Source organism: Vicugna pacos, chromosome 6 (genome assembly GCF_048564905.1).
Source record: "Vicugna pacos chromosome 6, VicPac4, whole genome shotgun sequence".
In the NCBI taxonomy this organism is placed as follows: Eukaryota; Metazoa; Chordata; class Mammalia; order Artiodactyla; family Camelidae; genus Vicugna; species Vicugna pacos.
Genome location: NC_132992.1, coordinates 87,869,583 through 87,894,923, shown reverse-complemented (window position 1 = coordinate 87,894,923; position 25,341 = coordinate 87,869,583). Strand labels below are relative to the sequence as shown.

The following is a 25,341-nucleotide window of genomic DNA, read 5'->3' as shown; positions in this document are numbered from 1 at the left end:
AGGGAGAAAGGGGAAGAGAGAGAAAGAGGGAGAGAGACAGGGAGGGAGAAGGGAGGAGACACAACTAACAGATGAAGTAGAATAGACTGTGTTCGCGTCGGCGAGCACGAGCATCCTGGACAGAAGGCAGGCTGGGGCTACGGTGCACCTAGCACCTTTTCCTCCCTGAGTGGATCCTTCTGGGTCATTTTTAAATCTGCCCTCCTCTATAAGACAGAATCCTTTTCAGTAGTAACCATAATATAAAACAAGTAACAGTAACACTGGAGGGGACACCAGGATCTCCACGGAACATTTTTAAAACACCAGAGTCTTCTCCAGCCAATAAAAGTCACGGTGGGGCCCACACCCTCCTCCCCAGGGACACCTGTGTGTGCAGGAAGAAGAAAGGACAGACACGCACAAGGCAGGGCACCAACTCATGTCCTAGGAAGCTTCCAGAAGGTTTCCACGAGGCGGTGTCCCTTGAGAAGGGTCCTGCGAGATGGACGGGAAGGAGTCTGTCAGGCGGAGGAAGGGAGTTAGTCTGTCCAACTCCTTCCGATGCTCTGAGTTGGGACCTGGTTAGTAGCGTTCTCACCCCATCCTTCGTTGGCTACCGGTCACGGAAAGCTGGCTGCGGCTCGCACACACCCACTCAGGACAGGTGCAGCCACACTGGCAGGTGTTTCTGGTCAGAAGCCAAAGAAAGACTCTCCTCCCCTCACTGAGAAGCCACGGCAAAGCCCCCTGTCTGAGCACAGGAGGAAAAGAGAGCCCGGTGTGCTGTGAAGAAGCAGGGCAGAAGAGACAAAGGTGGCCGGTGCCACATGTATAACCTCCGCCAGAGAGCACGGCGGTTCCAGGATGGGCCTCAGCACAGCCCAGCGAGCCAGGAAAGCAAATACAGACTGGGCTGTGACTTTTTATTTCCCTCCAAAGACCCCACAGTCCTGCTCCTTGGGCCAAGAGGACTTTTTAAGGAGTAACTGCGTACAAGGAACCTTCATTCCTTTTCAGCCGGCCTGGCCAGCGAGAGCTACTCCTCTTAACCCTCTGTCTCCGGGGGTAGCCACCCACCACTGGGGGGCTCACAGGGGCAAGGAGGGCTGAGACCTCGCCCACAGCAGCAGCTACTTTAAATCCTCTCTGGGTTCAGTTCACCAAACTTTCAAACAAACCTGATGATTCCTGCCTCAGTGACCTACCGGAGTTTTTTTGCGCATCAGATAAAAGATTTTCTTTTTATGCCGTAAACAATGGTTTTACTGTGGACTGACCTCCTCCCCACCTGACTCCTGGGGCCTGTGCTATCTTTGATCCTGAGTGTTGCACACATAGCAGGTACTTGATAAATGCTCACTGGAATGTTTGGGCAAAATCAACTGCATTATTCGCCACAGGAAACCTGCCTGTTGGAAAGAAATCATCTTAGAAACAAGGTTGTGGTCCTTCCAAGAGTATTTAAGGACACTCGAGGGCTAATGAGGCCCAGGGCACCCCAAAAAGGGCGTGTTTGACGGCCGAGGAGCAAAGACAGCAATTCAACCTCAGTGGAGAAACCCTGGTCCAGTTTCAGATGAAAAAGCCTGGAAAAGGAGTCCGGGCCTATTCCCCAGGGCTCTGACGAGGATGCCGCTCAGAGGATTGGCACCGAGGGGACCTGACTGTCCCCAGCAGCTGCCGGGAACAGGGCAGGAGGAATTTTCTCAGAGAAGCGGCAGAAAATGCCTCCTTTCCAATCGAAAAAGACAGTCCTGTTGTTTCAGATGATTAGTGGAAAGACACACGGGGGTGGCTGTAATCTCCATGTCAGCTTCTGCAACACGCAGGCAACACAGCAGAGCAGATAAAGGAGGATAGCACGAAGAGCCATCGGTCCTTCTGGCCTTCTGTCCTGATTAACTGGGCTTGATCAGAGGCCGTGATGCTCACGGCGTAAGTGGAGAGGTGGGGCGGGCTGGGGTGCAGGGCGAGGTGCCGATTCAGGCTCTGCCTCTCACGGACGGTGCAGCCGCAGGCATGCTACCTCACCCCAAGCCCACGTTCTCCCCCGACCTGTGGGGCAACACTCCGACTGCCAGACCGAGGGGTGGTTCAGAGATGATGCGTACACAGCCGGCACTCGATAAGTGAAGTGACTTGCTGGGAAAGGCAGGGAGCGGATGAGGAAGCCTCCTGTCAGGGCTTCTGACTTCAAAACCTGCTGCAGGGCTAGGCCAGTTGGAGAGAGGGTTTATCTTGAGGAATTTTGGTTAAAGCCTCATTAACGAGGATGTGGTTACCGAGATAGAAGATGAAGTATGAGAGGCACCATCTCGCCGAGGATTAATGAGGAAGTGCGGAATTAGGCGGGGGCGTTTATGTCTTTAAATCTTGCCCCGCAGGCATTACCTGGTATACACTGGTTATACCATGGCTGACAAGTTCTACTTAAAAGGAAACACAGTAAATTCCACACACACACACACACTAACACCGTATTTGCTGCTGTAGCCTGATGTTCATCACGCCTGGTCCCAGCAATTACTCTGGGCTCTCCTGGTGGCCCCGTTTGCTATCTGTCAAACACTTGAATGAGAACAGGAACTTCTCTGGGTGAACTTATGGACTAAAATCTGGGGTGACAACACACAGGCCCAATGGCAACCAGTCGCACCAAACCCCAGCTACTCTGACAGAAAGTACAGGAAGTCGGGCCATCTGTATTCCGACATCTGCTTTGGCTACCAGGGAGCTGTGTGACCACGGGTTAGCCCCTCACCCTCTCTGAGCCTCACTTTTCTCATCTGTAAAACGGGGCCAATGAGACTACCTCCCTCCTTGGGGTGCTGTGAGGACTTCATGAGCCCATGGATGTAAAGACCTGAGCTCAGCGTTTGGCACGCGGTGTTAAGCACAGGGGAGGCCTGACACCAGGTGGATAATAATTTAATAAGCAGCCATATTTCTAGCAGCTAGTGTTACTTGTATTGCTATTCGCCACAGTCGTTGGTAGTTCTTTCCACTTTGCTTTTAGTGCTTCAAAATGTTGCATCTTCTGAAAAGAATCTGTTTTCTTCCAACCCAAGAGTCTGGAGCCATGCGCTGGGGGAAGGGGCTGGGGTAGAGGCTGGGAGATCAGGGAACCCTTCCAGACGGCATCCTGGACCCTCTGATGTTTGCTGTGTGGACTGGATTTAGGGCTTACCCCTCTTTGGACAGATGCATTTGTTGCTTGGCTGGTGGTGGGTGGATTCTCTGGGGCTGCCCATGAGCGGGAGGGGAGAGGCGCCCGGCTGAAAAGGAAAGCAAGTGAGTGGGTGAGGCAGGAAGGGGTGAGAAAGACAGAGGGAGAGGACACTGCCCTGGGGTAAGCCGAGCCCTGAATTCCCAGCTCATGGCAAGAGAAAGAGAGTGCGGGGGATGCAAACCATCTGCTGGAATCAACTCAACCTACTGTTTATCCGACAAACATGCATGGCACGGGAAACTCCTACACCCCACAAAGCACGTCTCCACCGGCTCTGCTCACTCGGGGCTCGCTATGTAAACGGGGCTGCTCTCCACCTGGACTGTTGCTTGGGGGCGGGGGCGGTGAGGACCTGCCTAAGGTCTTGCAGCGAGCCTGGGGAGCCAGCTCAGACCTGGGCCGGCCACCACGTCCCCTGCCCTCAGGCCAGCCCCACGTCTCCCACTAGGGGGAGGCAAGGGAGAACAGTGCAGTCTGGGCCACGGGGGCTGCGCCTCACGTCTGTCTGCACAAATGCCAGCCCAGTGGATGGGAAGGAGCAATGCTGAGAGGATGGAACAGACGAAGAGCTCTGCCTTGGAGTGGGGACCCAGGTACCTGGCTTTCTGGGGGAGATGGTTCTGTACCTGGCCTAGAAGGAGGGGAGGGGAAAACCCAGGCAAAGCATGGAGTGTTCGCGTGGCACCTGGCCAAGGCTGGGACCAGGAAGGTGCGTATGGGGCCTGAGCCTTGAGAAGATGCCTGATCCAGGGGATGGAGGGTCAGTCCAAGGACTGCGACGTTATCCCACGGGCGGAAGTGGGGGGCACTGAGGGGCCTCAGCAGGAGAAAGCTCCTGGGACAGGGGTGAGGAAAACAAAATGGATCAGGAAGGAACCAGACACAACCACCTGGAGAGAAGCGCCTGCAATGGTCCAGGGAAGAGAGGAGGGCGGGCCAAGGGCTGCCGCGGCAGCACGGGAACTCGGGATGAATGTTCCCATGTCAAGAAACATGCTGGGACCTCTTCCTGGGGCCCCCTCGGCGGAGACTGCCCCCAGGTGAGCAGCATCCTACAAGTGATGCTGCAGCTGACAGGTGAGTTGGCACAGTGGCTGAGAACCAGGACATCCAACCGCAGACCTTCAAATCCCCTCCCCCGACGCCGCTCATCTGTTGTATGACTTGGGCAAGTGACGTAACCTTTGGGCCACACTTTCTTCATCTGCAGAATGGGCATGATGGTAGGAGCACTTCCGGCTCCAGGCTGTGAAGATGGACGTGTATAAGTGCCGAGAGTAGTCCCGGGCACATGCTAAGGGCTCAGTAAACCCCAGGCTGCATCCTTACCACCGCTATTATATTTGAAAAGCTGTTTGCACACCTTAGCCCATCAGTGTTCAGAGCAAACTGGGATGGCAGGTACCCCTGAGCCCATTTTCAGACAGACAGACAGACAGACAGACAGACTCAACTCACTCAGATACCGGAGGGTCATGGCTGAGCTGAGACTCAGGGCTTGGAGCCCCTTGGGTTACCCGTGGCTACTCTACATGGAAGATTAATAACCCACCAGCTGCCCTTGGTCCTGCCTCCAGGGGCCCTTCGGCTGCATCCCAGAGGCATCTGGGGGGAGGGGGAGCTGGGCCAGACCCCGGCACTCTAGGAAGGCTGATCCTTCCAGCTCCATTTCACGTCCATCCTGTCTGATCAATTGTGTGTCCAGATGAGCCAGGCTGTTGTTGAGCCTCACCTTACAAAGCTCTCTGCTTGAGAGAACAGGCTCATTGTAACATCTCCCAGTGCCCCGTGTAAATCTCTGCAGCGCGCTTGAGTGGCTGGCTGTGTGGGAAAAGCCACCAAGTTAACTTCAATTAAAAACTGTTCTGATAAATCCTGCTCTGCTTCAAAATGTTCTCAGAGAAGGTGAAGGATTGGAGCCTTTTAAAAAGTCTCCAGCAGGAAGACAGACTATTACAATCCCTCGCAGCATTAAAACAAAGTGCATAATTTTAAATAAGCCAATATTTTACATGATTTTTAAAAGTCAGAAGGCGGGAGGTTAAGTGCTGGGGGTCAGGGAAGAGGGGCAGCAGAAAGGGTGTCATTAAGCCACATTCTTCCAGTGGGTAAAGCACCCCTGAGACAGGGGACAGTTATTTCCAGGAGACAAAAGATGTGAGTAAACAGTGTAAAAAAGGGAAGCAATTCTTCTGTGTGAAACAGATGCAGAGGAGGGGCTGAGTGAGAAGGGGGTACCCCAAGGACTACTGGCAGGGATGGGGGGACAGTGAGAGCAGGTGGGGACAATGACCAAGTCTTTGCGGGGGCACTGGCGGGAAAGGGCATAAGGAAACGTTCCACTTCGTGATCTGGGTGGCAGTTATGGGGGTGTCTACGTATATTTGCCAGGGTCCCCCAAACCACCCCAGGTTCAGTGATTCTCTGGGAGGACTCACGGCTCCCATTTACTTCGGCACAGAACACAAAGCAGAGCCAGCAAAGGGAGAAGGCAGCGGGGTGAAGAAGCCACGGGAAACTGGCACAAGCACCCTCCCGGCGGGCGGGGTCACACGGGGCGCACCTGGTGCCCCAGCAACGGGTGGCCATGAGATGGCTAAGATGTAGCCAACTCAGGATACTCAGAGCCAGGGTTCTTCCTGGGGGCTGGTCGCGAGGCGCCCTCTGCCCCGCATGTGCCCGATCCCAGCCTCCCAAAAGGAGGGCAGGTATATCCACATAACCGATACGCACCATAATGTCGGCACGAACAGTGCAGAGAGCCATCCTTACCAGTTAGGGCAGAGCGGACCCCGGTCAAGGGCCAGCTTTGTAAGCAGAGCTTTCGCAGGGTAGCAGCCAGGCTTGTTATTTAATTATCTGCACACAAAAAATATGTAGATCTGTTGGGCTACACGCTTAAGAGTGTGTGCTCTGTGTTGCCTGTAAGTTACCCTTCGATTAAAAAAATAAACCCAGAAACAAACAATAAAATAGAATCTACAGCTCTGTTTGCGGGGAATTTGAGAGACTATGAAGCTATTGACACTCCAGTTTTTTATCTTCATTTAAACAGATAAGAGGAAAGATTATTGAATATTTACATAACAGTTACCATAAGATTTCAGTTAAAGCTATGCTGATTCTTCATCTTGTCCTCAAAAGGTAAGGCTTCTTTTTCTTTACCAAGAGCCACCAGCTCTGCTGCTACCATGACAATTTTGTTTTAACAGGTCCAAGGGCTGCTGACTTAACAACCCTGGGTCTATGAACAATTGTTATCATTTGTGAGAATGTTTGCTGTAGAAAACTCTTTGTTCAGCCATGGCTACGGACTCTGCTTCAGAAGGATTCTCCCCACCCAGCCGGGCTGCAAGTGGCCCACCGACGGTCAGTCCCCTAAACGGGCGTGACTCAGCTCAATGGCGCTGGCGCTGATGGTCTTAAAATCAGGAACATGGCTAACGGCTTGTGCTTCCTGGCACCCAATTATCTTGCGAGTAAAACAGCGTGGCTGGCAGATGAGCTTTCAAATGCAATGCCGAATCTCACCCTTGACCTGCTGAAGGAGCCCCAAAACGGGAATGGAATCATCATATTTGAGATGCTTTGAAAACCAAATGGTAACCCCCGCCACCCTTTCCGACTTGCCAGACTCAAGATCTGTGTTGTCAGTCATGGTGCAAATGTGAGGGATGCCAATTACTGCCACTCCGGTTCCCTACTCGGGCTGAGCTCAGATCTAAAAACGAACCAGGCCCACCTGGCGAGCCGCTGAGCCCAGGGAGTAAGCCGTGAGAAGGAGCCCGGCTGCCGGGCGGCCAGTTCAGATCCCAGCTCTGCTGCTTACGCCACCGCTCCGAGCCTCAGTTGCTTCCTCGGAAAAGTGGGCATAATTGTAATTTCCACTTCAAAGTGTGATGGTGAGGCTGGCTGCATGGATCCAGTAGAGCACTTAGAGGAGAGCTTGGCGCCCTCTGGATCCAGGGATCCGGGACATGGCTGCATGCTCCTCTCCCCAGAATACCCACTAGCACTGTTTATTTTCCTGACCAGAAGTTTAAAAAATGGACTTCAGCCCCCAGAAGGCCCAGGAGACATCATTTGTTGGGAGGAGGCTGAGCAGATCCTCCGTCTGAGGAAGACGCTGTTCCTCTGTCCGCCCACAGCACCGTCCACCCCGCTTGCCGCTGGGGTGCCAAGAGCAGCAGGGTCCATCAGCTGAGGCCACTCCAGTGGTTCCAAAACATCCCAAGGACTGACCCCTGGGTTGGGACAGAGCAACGGGCAGCTCCAGCCGTGGGGACCTGCTGTAGGCCACCTGAAGAACCCCGAGCGCGCCTCTGGCCCACCACCTTCCTACTCGCTACGCCCTGAACGCGCAGGGCGCTCTCTGAAGCCGGCAGCCCTGCCGATAAACTCAGAGCCGAGAGGGGCCCTGAGCACTGACTGCGGTCCCAGGCCGCGCCCGGTGACCAGTGTTTCCGCCATCTGTGGTGGAAGGAGGTGTGATTAGCTGGCGAAACTGATGATGTGGAGCAGAGAAGTAAAGAGATTTGTCCAGGTCACAGGCAACCAGCAAGGGGCTAAAGGGAATCTGGACCAGGAGTTTTTCACCTTGATTCCAGGAGTCTTCTGTCTCTTCACACCAAGAGATCTTATGGTCTCCGACTCCCACCCCCTTTTGTGGACCAAGAAACAGGAAATAATATGGCATCGGAGTAGGTGCCATCTCTTGGGCAGGCTCTGCACCCACACAGCCTTCTGCTTCTCCCAGCAACTCCGCGAGGCAAGGAAGGGCATCAGTTTACGGGGGAGGAAACGGGCTTAGGTGGCTGTACTTGACTCTCCCAGCTGGTTTCGAATTCAAGATTCAAACCCAAGTCTGTCTGAGTCTACATCTCATCTTAACCATCACCGAGTTCCTAAAAGGAGCCCAGAGACGAGATGTTAGCCACCCCGCCCCAAGGTTACACAGTAAGTGAACAGCCACTGCCAAGGCCAGGTCTCCAGCGTTCCAAGCTTATCATCCCTGTACCCCATGGAAGGATGCCTTGGGCGGTTACTTCTGTATTCCCCCCCGGGATGCAGAGCACACAGGGTCCGGCCACGTGAATGCCCACGAACTGCTCCTGAATGCTGCCAGCATACTGAGCCATCTGCAAGAAGTTTACAAAATGAGTTTATACCCCACAGTCTTCTTTGTTTGGCTTCTCATAATCAGCTCTCTCCAGGGAGCACTCGGATGGCCGCTTTCCTCACCAGGCAGCAGGCTCATGTCTTCAGCCCCACGCTGCGTTCCAGGAGTCTCAGACTTCAGAAACGAGAGGGCAGCGTAATGGCTCTGCTGAGCACCTGTCACCTGTGGACACGTTCCAAACAGTCCACATTTATCATCTCCTTGCGTTCTTCCTGAAATCCCACAAGGCGGGTGCCACATAACGGATGAGGAAGCAGAGGCTTTGAAATGAACTCATCTGGATCCTGGAGCCCAGATCTGAACCAGGCTCTGCTCTCTCTGCTCCAAGCTCCGGACACCAGCTTCCCGGGTCCTCACCACTGGCTGGTGGGCTCGGGGCCAGGATGAGACAGGAGAGAAGGAACAGGAGCCCCAAGTCATGGTGACTTCGGGTTCTGCTGCCTTCTCTCCGTGGTCTGCTCAATAGCAGGCACAGTCAGGATGCTTCAAGGACACTACTTCAAAGACTCCTTTACAGCACTCCCGGAAGGTAGGACTAAAACCTTTCTCAGGCTGTAGAAACTGAGGGTCAGAGAAGCTAGGGGTTTGCCCAAGGTGGCACAGCTCTGGAGGGGCCAAGTGAGATTCAAGCCCAGATCAGTCTCTGCAGTTCTGATGGGTAAATATAAACATACTGGTGGGAGACAACTCTCCATGGGTCTTTGTGTTCCACATGCCTTCCTAGCAAAGATACGACAGCTCCTGTGCCAGACTTTCTTTTCAATGATGTTTGTACAGCAAGCTGTCTCTTTAAAGAAAGAGACAGTGTCCCCTCTGGGGCAGAGGGCACGTTTACTTCCTGACCAGGCTGACTGTCTCCGTCTGAGACAAAGGCTGGGCAGGTTGGCTAGCAGTTCCCTTGAAAGGAGTGGGGTTTCCTAAGCAGGGGTTCCTCACTGTTGCACAAACCAACTGCGCACACAGAATCCACCCGGGCTGCCCTGCCTGGTCCCCTGGGACGTGTGGAGTCAGGGGCACTGACGTGAAGCTGAGGCTGCTGACTGTGCTGTGCGCAATAAAGCCCTCTGTCTGTGAGTCTCACAGCTTTGGTCAGCATCTTTCAAATTGTGGCAGCCTACCTTGCAAGCAGGGTAAAATTTCAGACCCTTCATAGCTCTTGACATATCTGTGCTAAGGTTCAAGGAAATCAGTTGCACAAATTCTAGAAGGGTGAACTGGCCAAACAGCAGCACTCGGGAAAGAGACACCTCTCATCAGTATGAGGCAAAAGCACAGCACGACACAGGGCAGGATTCAGCTCTCAGCGGCCACATTAATGGGTGTATCAGGGTTAGATCCAAGGAGGTGATAGATTCTTCTGGAGCATCATGTTTTGTTCTGAGAAAATTGATTTATAAGAAGGCTGATAGACCAGAGCCTGACCTGGTGAAAATTCCAAATGGAAGAATCATTTGGGAAAACAGCTGAAGGAAATGGCCACATTTAGTCCAAAAAAGGGATGATGCAGAGGGAGGGTGCTGAATGATGGTTCAAACGTGATAAACTGGCATTTGTGCAGTGCATACTTTCACATCCAACCTCTCACTTCATCCTCTTGCCCACGCTGTGAACTAGGTGGTACTGTTTCCATTTAAGAGACGGAAGAACTGAGGCTCTAAGAAATTAAGCATCTTGCTCCAAGTCATGAGTGGCAGAGCCAGCCCTGGAACTCAGGCCTCCTGTTTCCCCATCTCAGGTGCTCTCTGCGTCCCCAGGCAGTCACAGAACAGGCTGCCACATGCAAGTAGGATTAGACTCGCCTCCTAGATCAACAGGCAGAGTTAAAGCGAAGATGATTTTTGACTCAAGAGAGGAAGCTCATAAGTGGGAAGTAATTCCCATTTACTAACCACTTACCAGGTGCCACGTTACCATGTTTCAGCCTCAAAATCCTGAGGTTTATCATAACTCATCACAACTCCCATCAGCCCACTGCACAGTTAAGAATGCTGAGGCCTGGCGAGATGGAGTGATTTGTGATTTCCCCAGACGCATCGTGGCAGGGCCATGTCTGAGTCCAAGGCTACCCGCCTCCAGTGGAAGTCACTGCCTTGCGAGGTGGTGAGATCCCCATCAGTGAAGATACACAGAGGGCGATCCCACCTTCACAGGAATCCCGGGGAGGGATGCTGGCATTTATGGTAGATCTGCTGAGGTGATCTGGCCAGGTTCTAGGGCAATGCAAACACACATGTCAGAACTCATGCCCACAGGTGAGGCAGGCGCTGCGCCTGAGTGGAGGAAGAAGGGATGGATGGTGTACATGAACTTGAGCACCTGCTGAAGGCCAGGCTCTGTGCTGCACGGCTCTCCTGTGAGGGCAGTGTTATCACACGCCCATTGCAGAGAGAAGGATACTGAGGCTCAGGCCCAAAGTCGCCCAGGCAGGAAGAAGTGCCTGGCGAGCTGATGCAGCGCAAGGTTTTCCACCCAGCTTTTCTCATGCTTTTATTGATCCTCTGCTCTCTTGATTTATTTATGAAACATTTACCAGCTCTGGCCCTGGGCTGAGCAGCACCAATCCTGGCGTAAATGAGACAGGAACCTTTGCCTTCAGGGACCCTCAGACACAGGGATGACCAGAGGGAGAGCTGGACTGAGCCTCGGGTTCAGAGGAGGAGGGAGGGCTGATCGCTTCCCCCACTCCAGACCCCTCCCTGGTTCTCTGAGCCTCCTGTGGGCTCCGCCTCCGCCACTGATGCCAGCCTGCCTGAGCTTTGGAACAGCTCGCTTCAGTCACAATGTTCTCTGCCCACACAGGCTGGAGGGAGGAAGGTGTAGGCTTCCAGAGGGCTGGTCCGTGGAGGCTTGTGATTGAAACACACCCGCCTCGGGCTCAGGTCCCCCTCCACTCCCACGTCAACACTCTGCAAACTGTCGGCTGCCACTCAGCATTGGTGCCTGGGTCCTGGGCTCAGACCTAGCCTTCTTCCCTTTCCTGCCTGGGTGACTTTGGGCCATACCCTCAGGCTCTGAGCCTCAGCATCCTCTTCTCTGAAATGGGTGTGTGAAAGCACTGTCCTCCAGTGGAGGGGTGCGTGCAGCACAGAGCCTGGCCCTCAGCATGTGTTCAAGTTCATCCGCACTGTCCACCCCTTCTTCTCCCACCACAGGGTGGCTCCTGCCTCACCTCACCTGTGCGCTTGAGAACAATAATCTGTATATAATTCATGCTCACATGATGTTGGTGAGGGTGGAAAAGATGGCCAAGGCTGGTGATGGCTTCATTTTAGCTCCTCGACATCTCCCAACACAGCACGGAGGGTGTCCCCATGGCGTGCTGCCTGCATGGCATTCTATGCCTGAATGACCTGGTTATTGGGATCCGCTGCGGGGCCCAGGCAGAACCTCCAGTGGGAGGGAAGAAGTGTTGGCAGGATGTCAGAGAGGAGGTAAAAGATGCAGGTGGCACCGTCACAGCTCAGCAAAGAGAGGTGGGGGCGCAGGGGGCCCAGGGAGTGCAGTCACCTCCCACACGTCTCCCTCAAAGCCGCGGGAAGCCAAGTCTTAACGCTTTTCTACTCAGCTCCCAGAGCTCCGTGCTGAGATGGATGAGGGGCCGTCATGGGGTCCGGAGAGGACCAAAGGGGACCAGATGTTGACTGACACCCTGGGCAGGCCTGAGGCTGGAGCAACCTGTTCCCCATCCCTCACTTTCACCCTCCCGGGGAATGAGGTTCCCTGGGGTTCAGGTGCCTGGGATGCGGGCCGGAAGGAACCAGCCCTGCTCACTAGGCTGCCCAACTTCTGGCTGCTGGCATGAAGACCTGCCACCTGGATCACTGCCTGGCTCTTGATATTGCAGGGAGCATCCATCACAAGGATGTTTCTAACTCTGGTATCCAAGACTCACCTGTGAGGTTAAGCACATACATTAACCATACTTTACGGCATTCGGAAGAGACAGACAAATGCCAGAACAAGGTGCCACAGCTGGGAGGTGGAGGCAGTGGGCCAGATTCAGGCTTGATGTTATATTCCATTCCCCACAAGGGGAGGAAAGGATGAGGGGCGGAAACATACTTGTTCAAAACACAGGGTTAAGAAAATTCTGCCTCCGGCCAAGGTGGAGTAATAGGAACTGGACTCACCCTCCCAAGAGAAACAATAAACAAAAGGACAAAACCTATTGCAAAATGATTATAAATCAATAAGAAAAGTTTTTTAAAAAAAGGACAAAACCTAGGACAATTGCTTTCAAGACAGTGGATATCAGGCAGTGAAGGTTAGTGACCTCGGAGAGACGGGAAACAAGTGAAATAAGCCCTGTAATTGACTCAGTTCGTGGCCTGGGCAGCGTTCCCAGGCTTGGAGCAGGAAAGGGGAACCCAGATGGAGCCCAGCGGACTCCCTGACTGAAGGGATGGGACTGAGAGTCTGGGGAGACCAAGGCATCTGGAGACCACGAGGCAGAGGATGGAGGATGCAGGGCCACGCAGATATTTAGCAGAGGACCGGTGAGCGCATGCGTGAAAGAAGGCGGGAAAGAATCACTGGAAAGGCTGGCAGGGAATAGTGCCCGGTGCCCATGCAGGCCAGGAAGGGCGCCTTGTTTCCACCAGCCATTTTGAAAATCTCGTAATTCACAGGGAATTGGATAGAATACGCAAGGCAGCCTTCACGCAGGAGTGAGAAATAATTGACCTTAGACTAGAGCTGGCTCTGGTCCTGCCTTCAGCCTTAAAAGCAGGACCCAAAGAATCAGACTGTTTCCAAGTTACGAAGTTGCATCCCAGAACAAAGCTTGAGAATATTTATAGGAATAAAAAAATATCTAGAATCCAACAAGGTAAAGTTCACAATGTTTGGCATCCAATCCAAAACTATCAGGCATGCAAAACAGTGGAAAATATGATCCATGATGAGGAGAAAAGGCAATTGATCAAAACCAGCCCAGAGCTGATGCAGGTTTAGGATTAGTGTATGAGGACGTTAAAACAGTTGTTAGAGGAAATACTGAACATGTTAAAAAGAAGGCTGAAAATATTTTTAAAAAGACCCAAATTAAGCTTCTAGACATGAAAACCACAGTGTCTGAGATCAACAATATACTGGATTGGATTAGCAGAGATTAGGTATCCGAAAGAAATATTAGTGAACTTGAAGACTGGTCCATGATAACTATCCAAAAGGGAACACAAACAGAAAAAAAAAAAAGGCTCAAAAAAAGTGAACCAGCCTGACGGAGCTGTGAGACGTCAGGCAGCCTAATATATGTGTAAATGGAATCTCCAAAGGCGAGGTGAAAAATCTGTAAAGAAATAATGGAAAACTTATAAAACTCAGCAGTTAAAAAAAAACCACTCAATCAAATTAAAAATGGGCAGAGGACGTGAATAAGCATTTTTCCAAAGAAGATGTTCAAATGGCCAACAGGGACGTGAAAAGGTGTTCAACATCACAAGCCATCAGGGAAATGCAAATCAGAACCACAAGGAGATGTCACCCCACACCTATCAGAATGGCTAGCATCAAACAGACAGAGATAACAAGTGTTGGAGAGGATGTGGAGAAAAGGGACCCCTGTTCGTTGTTAATAGGAATGTACATTGGTGCAGCCACTGTGGAAAACAGTATGGAGGTTCAAAAACTAAATTAAAAAATTAAAAATAGAGCTACTATATGATTCAGCAATTCCATTTCTAGGTATATATCTGAAGGGAATGAAATCAGGATAGCCTGAAGAGACACCTGCTCCTGCATGTTCACTGCAGCATTATTTACAATAGCCAGGACATTGAAACAACCTAAGCGTCTATTGACAGATGAGTAGATAAAAAACGTGTATGTGTGTATTATTAAGCCATAAAAAAAGAAAGAAACCTTGCCATTTGAAACACCAGGGATGGACCTGAGGGCATCATGCTAAGTGAAATAATTCAGACATAGACAGAAATACTGTATTACCTCACATATATGTGGAATCTAAAAGCAAAAAACAAAAAAACAAACCTCATAGAAACAGAGCAGACTGGTGTTTTCCAGAGACAGGGGGTTGGGGAATTGGGTAAAGGTGCTCAAGAAGTACAAACTCCAGGTCTAAGATAAATAATAGTCAAGGCATTCCATTTGCAATCCACCTCCAGATGTCCTGATTCCCTTAGCTCTGTGAGATACAACTGTTTCAAGTCAAATGGAATGCCTTGGCTCTTAAAACTCTATCTAGATTTGCAGATATTAACTGCTACATATAAAAATAAATACACATCAAGTTTCTTCTGTACAGCACAGGGAACTATATTCAATATCTCGCAGTAACCTATAATGGAAAAGAATATGAAAATGAATATACGCATGTATATGTATGACTGAAACATTACACTGTACACTAGAAGTTGACACAACATTGTAAACTGACTATACTTCGGTTAAAAAAAAAAGAACACTATCTAGAAATTTGGTCTACAAAACATACAACAGATTTTTACTTCTTCCTTAACTTCTCATCACATCCCTGCAAAAACGTAGCACTATATTCTCTCCCGAGGCAGGTCTAATTAGAATGATGAAATATTTAAATCTTTAAATGGGAATCTGAAATACAACAAGACAGCCCTTGGGTTAAAAACATCTGAGATAACAGACGATAAACAGATAACAGATAATTTAATGAGAATTCTTGCTTTAAGAAAAAGGAGCAGTCGCTGGCTGGGGAAAATATTATCTAAATAGCAAATTGCCAGACTGTCTAGAATTCTATTTTTCTGGGCAGAGCTGTGTTCCTCCGGGGAGGGAAGACTTCTACTGGTTTCTTGCAAATCTTTGGGAACACTCTCACAGGCCCTTGAGAATAGCTATTATCATTTCAAGAGATAACCGAACCGCCTCTTCAACATGACCAAAGACTTGCGGGTTTTTTTTTTTTCCCTCTCCACGAAAAATAATTAAAATGAAAATTAATTGTGAGCCTCCCAAGGTCTGGGGGAGGGAAGGCAGGAGGAGAGGGACCGACAGTGGATGTATCAGCATGTCAGCTGTGATTAGACCATGCATCTCGTCTTCCAGAAAGACCCACCCAGTGGGACATAATGCTCCAGGTATGACTGTGTTCTCTCACCAGCATGGCCAAGGTTCTAAGAGCCAGGCTGTGTGGAGAAGTGTGTGTGGGAGGTGGTCCCAGCTCTTCAAACACAGGAAGCCACCTCAGATCTCCCCATTGGGTAGCGACCACCCCTCCCCCTGTCTCCTCATTCCACCTTACATCTGACAACACTTCCTCCCTCCAGAAGTCAAGGAACTTACTCCCAGTTAGCACCTGGTAGGCTGAACTATATGAAATTGTCATTTTATAGATCAAAATAGTCACTTATCAGCAACTTCATATGGTTCAGTCTAATAAAGTCATGGTCCACCTCCTTAGTAATAATTTACTTCTCTCCTGGGCTTGGAAGTTTACAAGGTTTTGGCAAGCTCTACACACACCTGTCCCATCTAGAGATATTCATTACACTGGCAGCCCCGGGATGAATCCAGCCCACACACCTGTTCTGTTTGGTCCACATGCAGCCTGTCTCCACAGATGGCTGCCATCCATCCTTCCCGCCCCTCGGACGTGCGTGCTGCTCTCTGCATCAGGAGGTGAAATCTAATCCCCTCCCCTTAAATCTGGGCTGGCCTTAGGATTTTCTTGACCAAATGAATGTGGAGTTAGTGACATTCTGGGACTTCCCAGTTGGTTCATAAAAGACTTCGCAGTTTCCAACTGGGAATGCCGGTTAGGCGGGGAAGTAGTGCCACACGTGGAGTTCAACGACCCGGAGACCAGCATGCTGGAAGGAAGGCCCGCTTGCCTAAAGAAACATCTGCAGGATGAAATGCCAAGTGCAGAGAAGGGTCAGGTTGCACAGAGGTGTCAGACAGGTGTGTGCAGCTGTGACAGATATCTAGACTCCAGCCCCGGGCCCCCGCTGATGCCATCGGAGCAGAAACAAACTGCCTAGCCCACTTCTTCCCAAGTGCCCGCAAAATCAATGACTGCTTTAAGCCACAGAGTAACTGAAACGAGAAGCAATAAGTAATCAAAACAGCTCACATCACGGTTGGTTGGTTGGTTGAAAATTTTTAATTAGTTGCCAACATGTGAAAATCCAGACTGCTTGTAAGCATCAGAGTTTTCCATTTTCTTGAAAACCCAGAAGCATCCGTGGCTCTGCACCTGTGTGCTTGCACAGCACAAGCGAGTTGCTGGTGCTCTGGGCCACTGTCTGTGCCCCCCCACCCCAGGCCAGGCGCCTGCTCTCTGGGTCACTGAAGTCCCCAACCCACCCTGCTCCACTCCCTGAGGCCGCTGGCCCAGCCCCCATCTCCTGGGCCTCATCCCCCACTCCCCTGCCACCTACCCCTCAGCCCAACCAAAGGGCTGCTTGCAATTCTCATTCCCAACAGGAGACACTATTTCAAGCCCCATGCCATTCCCTCGCCAGCCATGTCCTCACTCCTTCATCTACATAACAGTTATGCATCCTTCAAATTCAGCTCAACTCAAACCTCCAGAAGTCTTCCCTGACGCCCGAAGCCGGGTTAGGTGCCTCCTCTGGGCTCCCAGGGCACCTACATTTACCTCCACCCTTTCGGGTATCACAGGGCAGGGCCTGTGACCCTCTGCCCCCATGTAGGGAGGGCCTGGCGCACAGGGAACACTTGCTGAATGACTAGAGGAACAGTTCCACGAGGAAGTCCATTTTGTCCCCATTTCACAGATGATGAAACTGAGGTTTAGAGAAGTGATCTGTCCACTGCTTCTCTAAGACCCATGGCCACTAACAGGAAAACTAAGATCCTTATTCTTTAGGGATCTTCAGACCCTATTATAGATTGAGTTGTGTCTTCCAAAAAGATCCAGAGAAGACTCTAATTTGAAAAGACAGATGCACCCCAGTGTTCACAGTAGCACTATTTACAGTAGCCAAGACACGGAAACAACCTAAATGTCCATCAACAGATGACTAGATAAAGAAGATGTGTATATATATGCAATAGAATATACTCAGCCATAAAAAGGAATGAAATAATGCTATTTGCAGCAACATGGATGGACCTAGAGATTATCATATTGAGTGAAGTAAGCCAGACAGAGAAAGACAAATATCATTTGATATCACCTGCATGTGGAATCTAAAATATATGTATATACACACATATATATCCTATTTATAAGCCAAAAACAGACTCACAGACATAGAAAACAAACTATGGTTACTAACGGGGAAAGGGCAGAGAGGGATAAATTAGGGGTTGGGCATTAACAGGCACACGTTACTATATTTATGATACAAAAACAACAAGGACCTCCTGTACAGCACAGGGCACTATATTCAATTTCTAGTACTAACCTATAAGGGGAAAGAATCTGAAGGGAAAAAATACATATGTATGTGTATGTATAACTGAGTTACTTTGCTGTACACCTTAAACTAACATTATAAATCAACTACACTTCGATAAAAAATTCAAACAAAAAAAAGATACTGAAGTCCTAACTCCCAGTACCTGTAAGTGTGACCTGATTTGGAAACAGGATCTCTGCATACATAATCAGATTTTGATGAGGTCATTAGAGTGGGCCCTGATCCATTATGACTGGTGTCCTGATAAGACAAGAAGGGACACAGACACCAGGAGAGCACCAGGTGACAACGGGGCAGAGGCACGACAGCGTGTATGAGCCACGGAACGTCACAGATTGCAGACAACACCATGCAGCTCCAAGAGGGGTGTGGAATTATCCTCCCCGGGGCCTTTGGAGAGACCCCAGCCCCGTCCACACTTTGACTTTGGACCTTGAGTCTCCAGAACCAGAAGGGATTAAATTTCTGTTTTAAGTCACTCAGATTGGAGTAATTTGCAGCCTTAGGAAACAAACACAGACTTCTTTAAGGCCTTGCTTAAAATTACACATAAACACAATATTTTGTGTACCTCGGGTCCCCGTAAGGACAAAAATGAGGCTGGGCTCTTACGCCATAGGTATGCTTGTTCCACAGGGGGCTACAACCTAGAAGTGTGTGAACAGAGCTTCTGGTCCCCCTAATCCATTCGATGTGCTGGCCCAGCACACAGTAGGTTCCTTAAATGTTTATTCCCTTCCTGCAGGAGGAGAGTCTCGTGCAAGATGGCAGACAGCTTCCAGAGCAAGCATGCCAAGAGTCCCAGGATTCTTACAAGCTAATCTCTCAATGCCATATCCCCTCATTGTCCTGGTCGGGAAGGTCACTAAGGCCAGCTCAAATTTAGGGGGAGAGTAATCAGATCCCCCAACCCGCTGATGTAGGGGCCAGTACGCACGCCTGGGAGGAAGGCGAGGAAAGGATGGGGCCCCTGATGAAGACAGGCTACCCCATCAACGGTGATTCTCCCCTCCTCCCCAGCTCCTGGAGGGTCTGGGTAGCCCTGCCCTCCTGATCACCTCTGGCCCTACAGAAACAGAAGCTCCTGTTCACTCTTCAACACTCCAGAGTGTCTAAGGACCCAGGGACTGTGTGGAGTGATGCTGGGGTGTTTTCAGGGGATTGGGGGTAGGGAGAATGACTGAGTCCTTCCAGGGCTCAGGAGCGAGCTGTGCCTTTATATTTTCAATGCTTACAGCTTCTTCTAAGCCCAAACGCACGGCCCCACGTCCTCACACCAGGAAGGGCATATCTGCACAAGAGGATTTGCAGGATAACTGATGTCCACTCTGGACATCCAAGAAGAGTGTCTTTTCGATGCTGAGCTTCTGAGAGGGAAATCTGTCTCAAATGGCATATATCCTCTGGGCCTTTGAAAGCCACGAGCAGGAATCATATTTCACAACATGATGAAGAGGAAGAGAGTTGAGTTTGGGAGTCACAAGGATCTGGTTTCTTTCACTCAATCAATGAATCAAGCAGGTGTGCCCCCCTGACTCCCCCTATCCCTCCAGCTTCTGGCCTCTACTGGGGCCGGGGTCTTCCCAAGGCACTGCTTCATTTATAAGCCGTTCCCTGCTCAATCTGCAATGGCTCCTACTGTCTACTGATTAAATATGGACCTTTCATCCCCAACAGTTAGTACCTTCTAGAACCTGGCCCTGGCTTCTCCCTCCCAGATCTACTGTGTTCCCTACCCTCCAGCTTCCTGAAGGATCCTGTGAATATATTCTGGGCTTTCCTATCTCCGTGCCTCTTTGCTTAGAATGTCCTTATTCCCAAGCCCACCAAGGGAAAAGTTCTCATCCATCAGAAGCCCCACCCTCAAGTACCGATGAACAGGTGTTTGACGGGGAGGGCATCTGACACCTCAAACTCACCGTCTTTTCCTGTTAATGTCTTTTCACGCACACACATCTCACCCTCAACCAATCATCTAACAGATACTTGCAGAGGGCTTACTACGTGCCAGGAGTTTTGGTTGCCCTTTCTTGGAAAGGCCTGGTCCATCATTTCTCCAATACTCTGCAAGCACCCAGAAAGAAAATCTATCTCCCATTCAACTGACCCCCAGCAGCTCCATCCCAGCGCCCAGCACGGAGCTTGGCACAAGGCAGGCTCTCAACATTTGCTGAACAGGTGGCTGGAGATATTCACATTTCTCTATCAAACTGCCCTCTGCTGATGTGTAGGGACACTGCTCGGTCACCCGCACCTGATGGTCACTGCACACTCACAGCATGTGCTGAACACTCATTGCAGCCAAGCCCTGCTAAGTGCTCCTGAAAAAGAAGTAAAAGTTCCTGCCCTTGTGCGGGTAAGAGGGACAGAGGATCATCAGAATGTCCACTGGATCACAACGCACCATGATAAGACCACTTCTGGGGGGAGGAGAAGGGATGAGTCATCGTTAAGTATGTCCACCCTGTCCCTTATGCTGTGTCTTTTTCAGGATGAAGCAGCAAGGTGGGAAACCTAGCAGCTTTGCAGATACTCAGACCTGGATTTGAAACCAAATTCTTCTTGTTAATGGTGTATCCTGGACAAATTATTTTATTTCGCTGAAGTTTGGTATCCTGATCTGTAAAATGGGGATAACAGTGCCGACATCACAGACGTGTAAGGATGTACTGTAACAGAGCGTGAGTCCCATGGCTGGCACACAGCAGGTGCTCAGCGAGCATCGGCATCTCTCCCCTTGTGATGGCTTGGTGTTTCTGCTCCTTGTGGCCAGCCCAGGACTGAGCACGTAATCAATGCCCACATATCTGCCGACGGGAATAAACTGACCACATCAAACTTGAGTTGTAAACAAAAAGAAAAAAGAAAAAAAGAACCCAATCTCTGTGCAGTCTCTGCCTCTAGGTGCTGAAAAGCCCTGTGTTTATTTTGTCAAGTTACCATAGCAACTCCTGATGTTCCAGCCAGCCCCAGGGTTAGCAGTCATCAATTTATCTTGTAACCATAGAAACATCAGTTGTTTGGTGGGATCTAGAGGGGGAAGGTAGAGATAAAGGGTGTGTGAGCTTCTCTCTCCTCTAGAAATAAATCCGGTGACACCTCCTCAGTCATCATGCAGCTACGGTCACCACTATCTAAAATGATATTCATATGACAATATTTATAAACATGGCTTTAGGAACAGGAGACAGAAAATTAGGCAAAAAAGGACCAGCATCAATCATGGGAACAATCAGCAATATTGCGAACTTGTTAAGAGGCTGAGGCTGCACAGAGCTGGAATCCAGGTTCCTCTGAGCCAGCTTGGGGATTCTGCACCCATTCACACCTCCACTGGGGACTCATTGGCCCTGGAGCCTGGATTTTACTGTTATTTTTAAACAGGCTTCCACCATGGTGCAGTCTGAGGGAAAAGTGTCTCCTGAAACTCCACTCCCTGGAAAAGTAAACAGCAGCCAGTGGGGCTCCTGCCACATACCCAGAGGATGAAAGGAATCTTGGGGGTCCTTCTTACCACTAGGCTCTCAAAATAACCAACCCTATAGAAGGTGCAAGGTCTGAATTTGGTACATGAGGACTTACTCTCTCAGCCCAAATGTGGTGGCTCTTCCCTTGAGCCAGATTGTAACTCCAAGAGGCCACAGCCTGCTCGGGAAAGCCAGCGATGCCTTTGTTCTGGCTGGATAGTTCAGGCGTGAAACATAAAGATCACCCCACTCTTAGAACTCTTGGGGATTCTCCTGCAGCAAAGACCAAGCGATGAGAAGTCACCTGTTTTCTCTGCCACTGGGAACCTGTTTTGTGTCGAGGGAAGTTATGGTCGCGCCGGGCACTGATGGCTACAGACTCAGCACAAAGCAAAAAAGGCTGAAAACGAGCGCTTTGCTCTGGCGCTTGGCTGATCACACAGCGGGTCTCTCCGCCTTCCTCGGGCTGCAGACGCTCATGGTCTCCATGCGGGGAGTGAAAAGTGAGGTGGGAGGCGCCCGAGGTCAGTGGCAAGTGACAGATTACCTGGCGCCTCGAGAAGATACAGAATGGGGAAGAGCGAGGTTGCCCGCCCGCCAGGATTCGCACGGATCCGGGCAGCCCCGCCGAGGAGGGCTCCAGGGCACCGGAGCGGGGGGTCACAGCGAGGGGGATGGGCAGAGAGGGGCCCACTGCCCAGGCCCCTAGCACAGGTCGACCCGTGGAGCTCAGGATGCACGGCCCGCCCCACCACGGGGAGCCACGCTCGCCGCCCCACCGATGTGCTCACCAGGTGGGGATGCCAGCCCGCACAAAGGACCGGGACTTGCATCCCCGGCGGGCGCCACCGCCCGGCCTGAATCCTCCCGGTGCGTCCAGCCCAGGCGGGGAGGGCGAGACCGTGGCCCCGAACCTGCCCAAACTTGGCGGCCCGGGGCGCGGGTGGAAGGTGCCCTGTTACCTGTGCGGCCATAAAGGACAGATCCATGGTGTCGCTGCTGCCGCCCGCGCTCGAGTCCTCGCTGCTGCTGCTGCTGGTCCAGCGCCTGCACCGCTGCCTGAGGGAAGGCCGCGCAGCGAGCCGGCGTCCCCGAAACCCCGCGGTGGCGGCGCCGCCCTCAGCAGCCCGGGGGTGGCGGCAGGTCCCGAGCCCGCGACGCGCCTGGGGCTGGCCCTGCACTCTCGCCTCCGGACGGCGGCCGGGCGGAGGGCCTGGAGCCTGGGGGCGGGGCGGGATGGGGCGGGGTTCGGGGGACCCGGCGCCCCTCCACGTGACCACTCCCAGTCCCACCCCCGAGGGCGGGGCTCGGCGGAGCCCCTGAGCGCTCACAATCGCCTGCCTGCGTGTTCCGGAGGGAGAAACTGAGGTCCGAGGTCAGCCAGAGGGTCTGTGCACGAGCCAGCGTGGAACCCGAGTCCTGCGCTGGCCCAACGGGGTCAGGGTCTACAGGCTTTTTGCGCCAAGACGGCGCCCAGAGTCCGGTGCCCTCGGGGCTCTGGAACTGGGCAGAGGGAGGTTTAAATCCTAGCTCAGCTCTTGCGGCTTGGCAAGGTAGTGTCTCTCTGAGCCTGAGTTTTATCGTCTGTAAAATGCAGAAAACAGAACCAGAGAATTAAATGAGATTATGCATCTGGTACATAGTGTCTTCCATAAATGTGAGCTCTAACATGGCTGATAACAGAGACCAAGATGCAGGGAGAGGCCTATTCCCGTGTGTGTGTGTGTGTGTGTGTGTGTGTGTGTGTGTGTGTCTGTGTGTCTGTGTGTGTGTGTGTGTGTGTGTGTGCGCGCGCGCTCGTGTGTATGACAGAGAGAGAAACAGAGAGACGTCCCAGACCGGGGTAAGGAATGGATTGTGGGAAGACAGGTCTCAGTGAGTGTTACTTGGACCCTCCTGGTGGTGTCCCTCCCAGGGCCTTCTCACCCATGGTGGTCATGAGCCTCTGGACCGCCTGTGAGAGAGGCAGCCCCCACCCTCTGGCTTTATCAAGGGTGAGTGAGCAGAGGCACAGAGAGATGGAGGAGTTTATTCAAAGTCACAAAGCAGCTGGGAGCCCAGCAGGGGCTGTGGGAATGAGATGACTGCCTTACTGACAATGTGTCCTTCAAAATCCGTATGTTGAAACCCTAACCCCCAATGTGACAGCATTTGCAGGTGGGGACTTCGAGAAGTAATTAGGTCACTAGGTCACAAGGGTGGAGCGCTCATGATGAGATTACTAAGAAGAGACACCAAACAGAAGCTCTTCATTTTAATTTAATTAAAGTTTATAAATATTTGGCTTTACAGTTAGCCCTTATTTAAGAAATCTTTTCCCAGCTTGAGACCATAAAGATACTCTACTGTAGTTTTAAATTTTTATTTTATTTTTTTGTATTTAAGCCATTTTCTTACTGTTTTTTTTTTGGTGTAGGTTAAGGAAGCAGTTTCCTCTTTCCCATATTAATAATCCATTGTCCACCCTTTTTATTGACCAGTCCAGCCCTTTCTGTTTGATGCTGACTAGCAACACCAAATTTGTCAAGTTTTTATCTAAGTGTGGGTCTGTTTCTGGGTGGTCTGTTCTAGTCCACTGACTGTTCATCCTTCTGAATAGTAATACCAATCTGACTTAGCTACCATGGTGGTTTTTATCTGTCAGCTTGGCTGGGCCACAGGATGCCCAGAGAGCTGGTTAAATATTAATATGTATCACACTGGGAAGAAATTATGTATTTACCGTGTTGAGTCTTACAGTCCACGAACACAGTATGTCTCTTCATTTATTTAGACCTTTGCTTTTTTTCTTGTCGTCAGTGTTGTGTAGTTTACAGCATATAAGGCTTATGTTTTTTTAAAAATTTTTTTGTTGTCTTATAGTCAGTTTACAACGTTGTGTCAACTTCTGGTGTACGGCACAATTTTTTAGTCACACATGAATATACATATATTAATTTTCTTATTCTTTTTCACCATGAGCTACTACAAGATCTTGAATATATTTCCCTCTGCTATACAGTAAGGCTAGATATGTTTGTTAAATACACACCTAAATATTTCTTTCTTTTCTTTTCTTTTCTAGTGATTGTAAGTTTTTGATATTGTACTTTTAATTTTGGTGTCCATGTGTTCACTGCTAATATATAAAGATATCATTGATTTTGTATGTTTGTCTTACATCCTGTGACCTAGAACTTATTAGTTCTTAGAACTTTTTTGTAGCTTCTTTGGGAGTTTTCTATGTGGACAATCATGTCATCTGTAAACAGGGACCGTTTTATTTATTCCCTTCTGATCTGTTTGTTCTTTATGTCATTGCCTGGCCTTATTGCACTGAGTAGAACATCTACATTCAGTAAGGGTGGTGGGAGCAGACATTCATGTTTTCATGTCCTCATGAGACTCAGGGAGGTAGGCAGGGCAATGAGGAAGGCAGGGAGATCAGCACGAGGTGATGTCAGCTGAAGAGTGAGGCTCACGCTCCTGCACCCTCGCTGCTTCGTAATGACTGTGTTCTGCAGAGCAGGTGGCTCACTTAGAAGGTACTTTGCAGATAAAAGTTTTGTGCAATTACTGGCATGCAGGCCTAGCCTTAATCAGGGGAACCTAGCCCTCTCCTGGGACTCAGCTCTAAAGAAAAAGAGAGACAGGCCCAAGGTGAACTGTCTATTTGCTTGTTTTTATGTTTTAAAACCAAACTTCCTTGAGCAACAACTTGTAGTCAGTTATCTACATCAAGCTTTGTGCCCTTGAACCAATCTCTCCTCTCTGGATCCCAGTTCCCTCGTCTCTCAATGAAGGGGCAGCCATGGACCTGCCAATCGAGCTTATTTTTAATGCCCACTGTGTCCTGGAGGTGAACAGAACTATGTAATCTCAGTGTTCTTGGAGAAGGAAAATACTCTCACTCTTGACAAGGAGGACCAGAGGATTTAAAAGGCTGTCAACAGAGCTTCACTCCTTTTTATGGCTGAGTAGTATTCCACTGTATATCTACACCACATCTTTCTTATCCATTCATCTATTGATGGACACTTAAGTTGCTTCCATACTTTGGCAATTGTAAATAATGCTGCTATGAACATTGTGCATGTATCTTTTCAAATTAATGTTTCT

General features: G+C 50.5%; 1 protein-coding gene across 1 annotated transcript in view; it reads right to left on the bottom strand.

Annotated features, from left to right (window-relative positions):
* C6H14orf132 (chromosome 6 C14orf132 homolog) overlaps positions 1-23,173 on the bottom strand; it is a 39,380-nt gene extending 16,207 nt beyond the window's left edge. Inside the window, exons 1-3 of the mRNA XM_072963903.1 lie at positions 23,162-23,173; positions 22,585-22,746; positions 22,206-22,463 (exon numbers count right to left, since the gene is read on the bottom strand). Coding sequence (XP_072820004.1) covers positions 22,206-22,463; positions 22,585-22,746; positions 23,162-23,173 — 432 coding nt within the window. The remainder of the gene's footprint in view (positions 1-22,205; positions 22,464-22,584; positions 22,747-23,161) is intronic.
* Between the last annotated feature and the right edge of the window lie 2,168 nt (positions 23,174-25,341).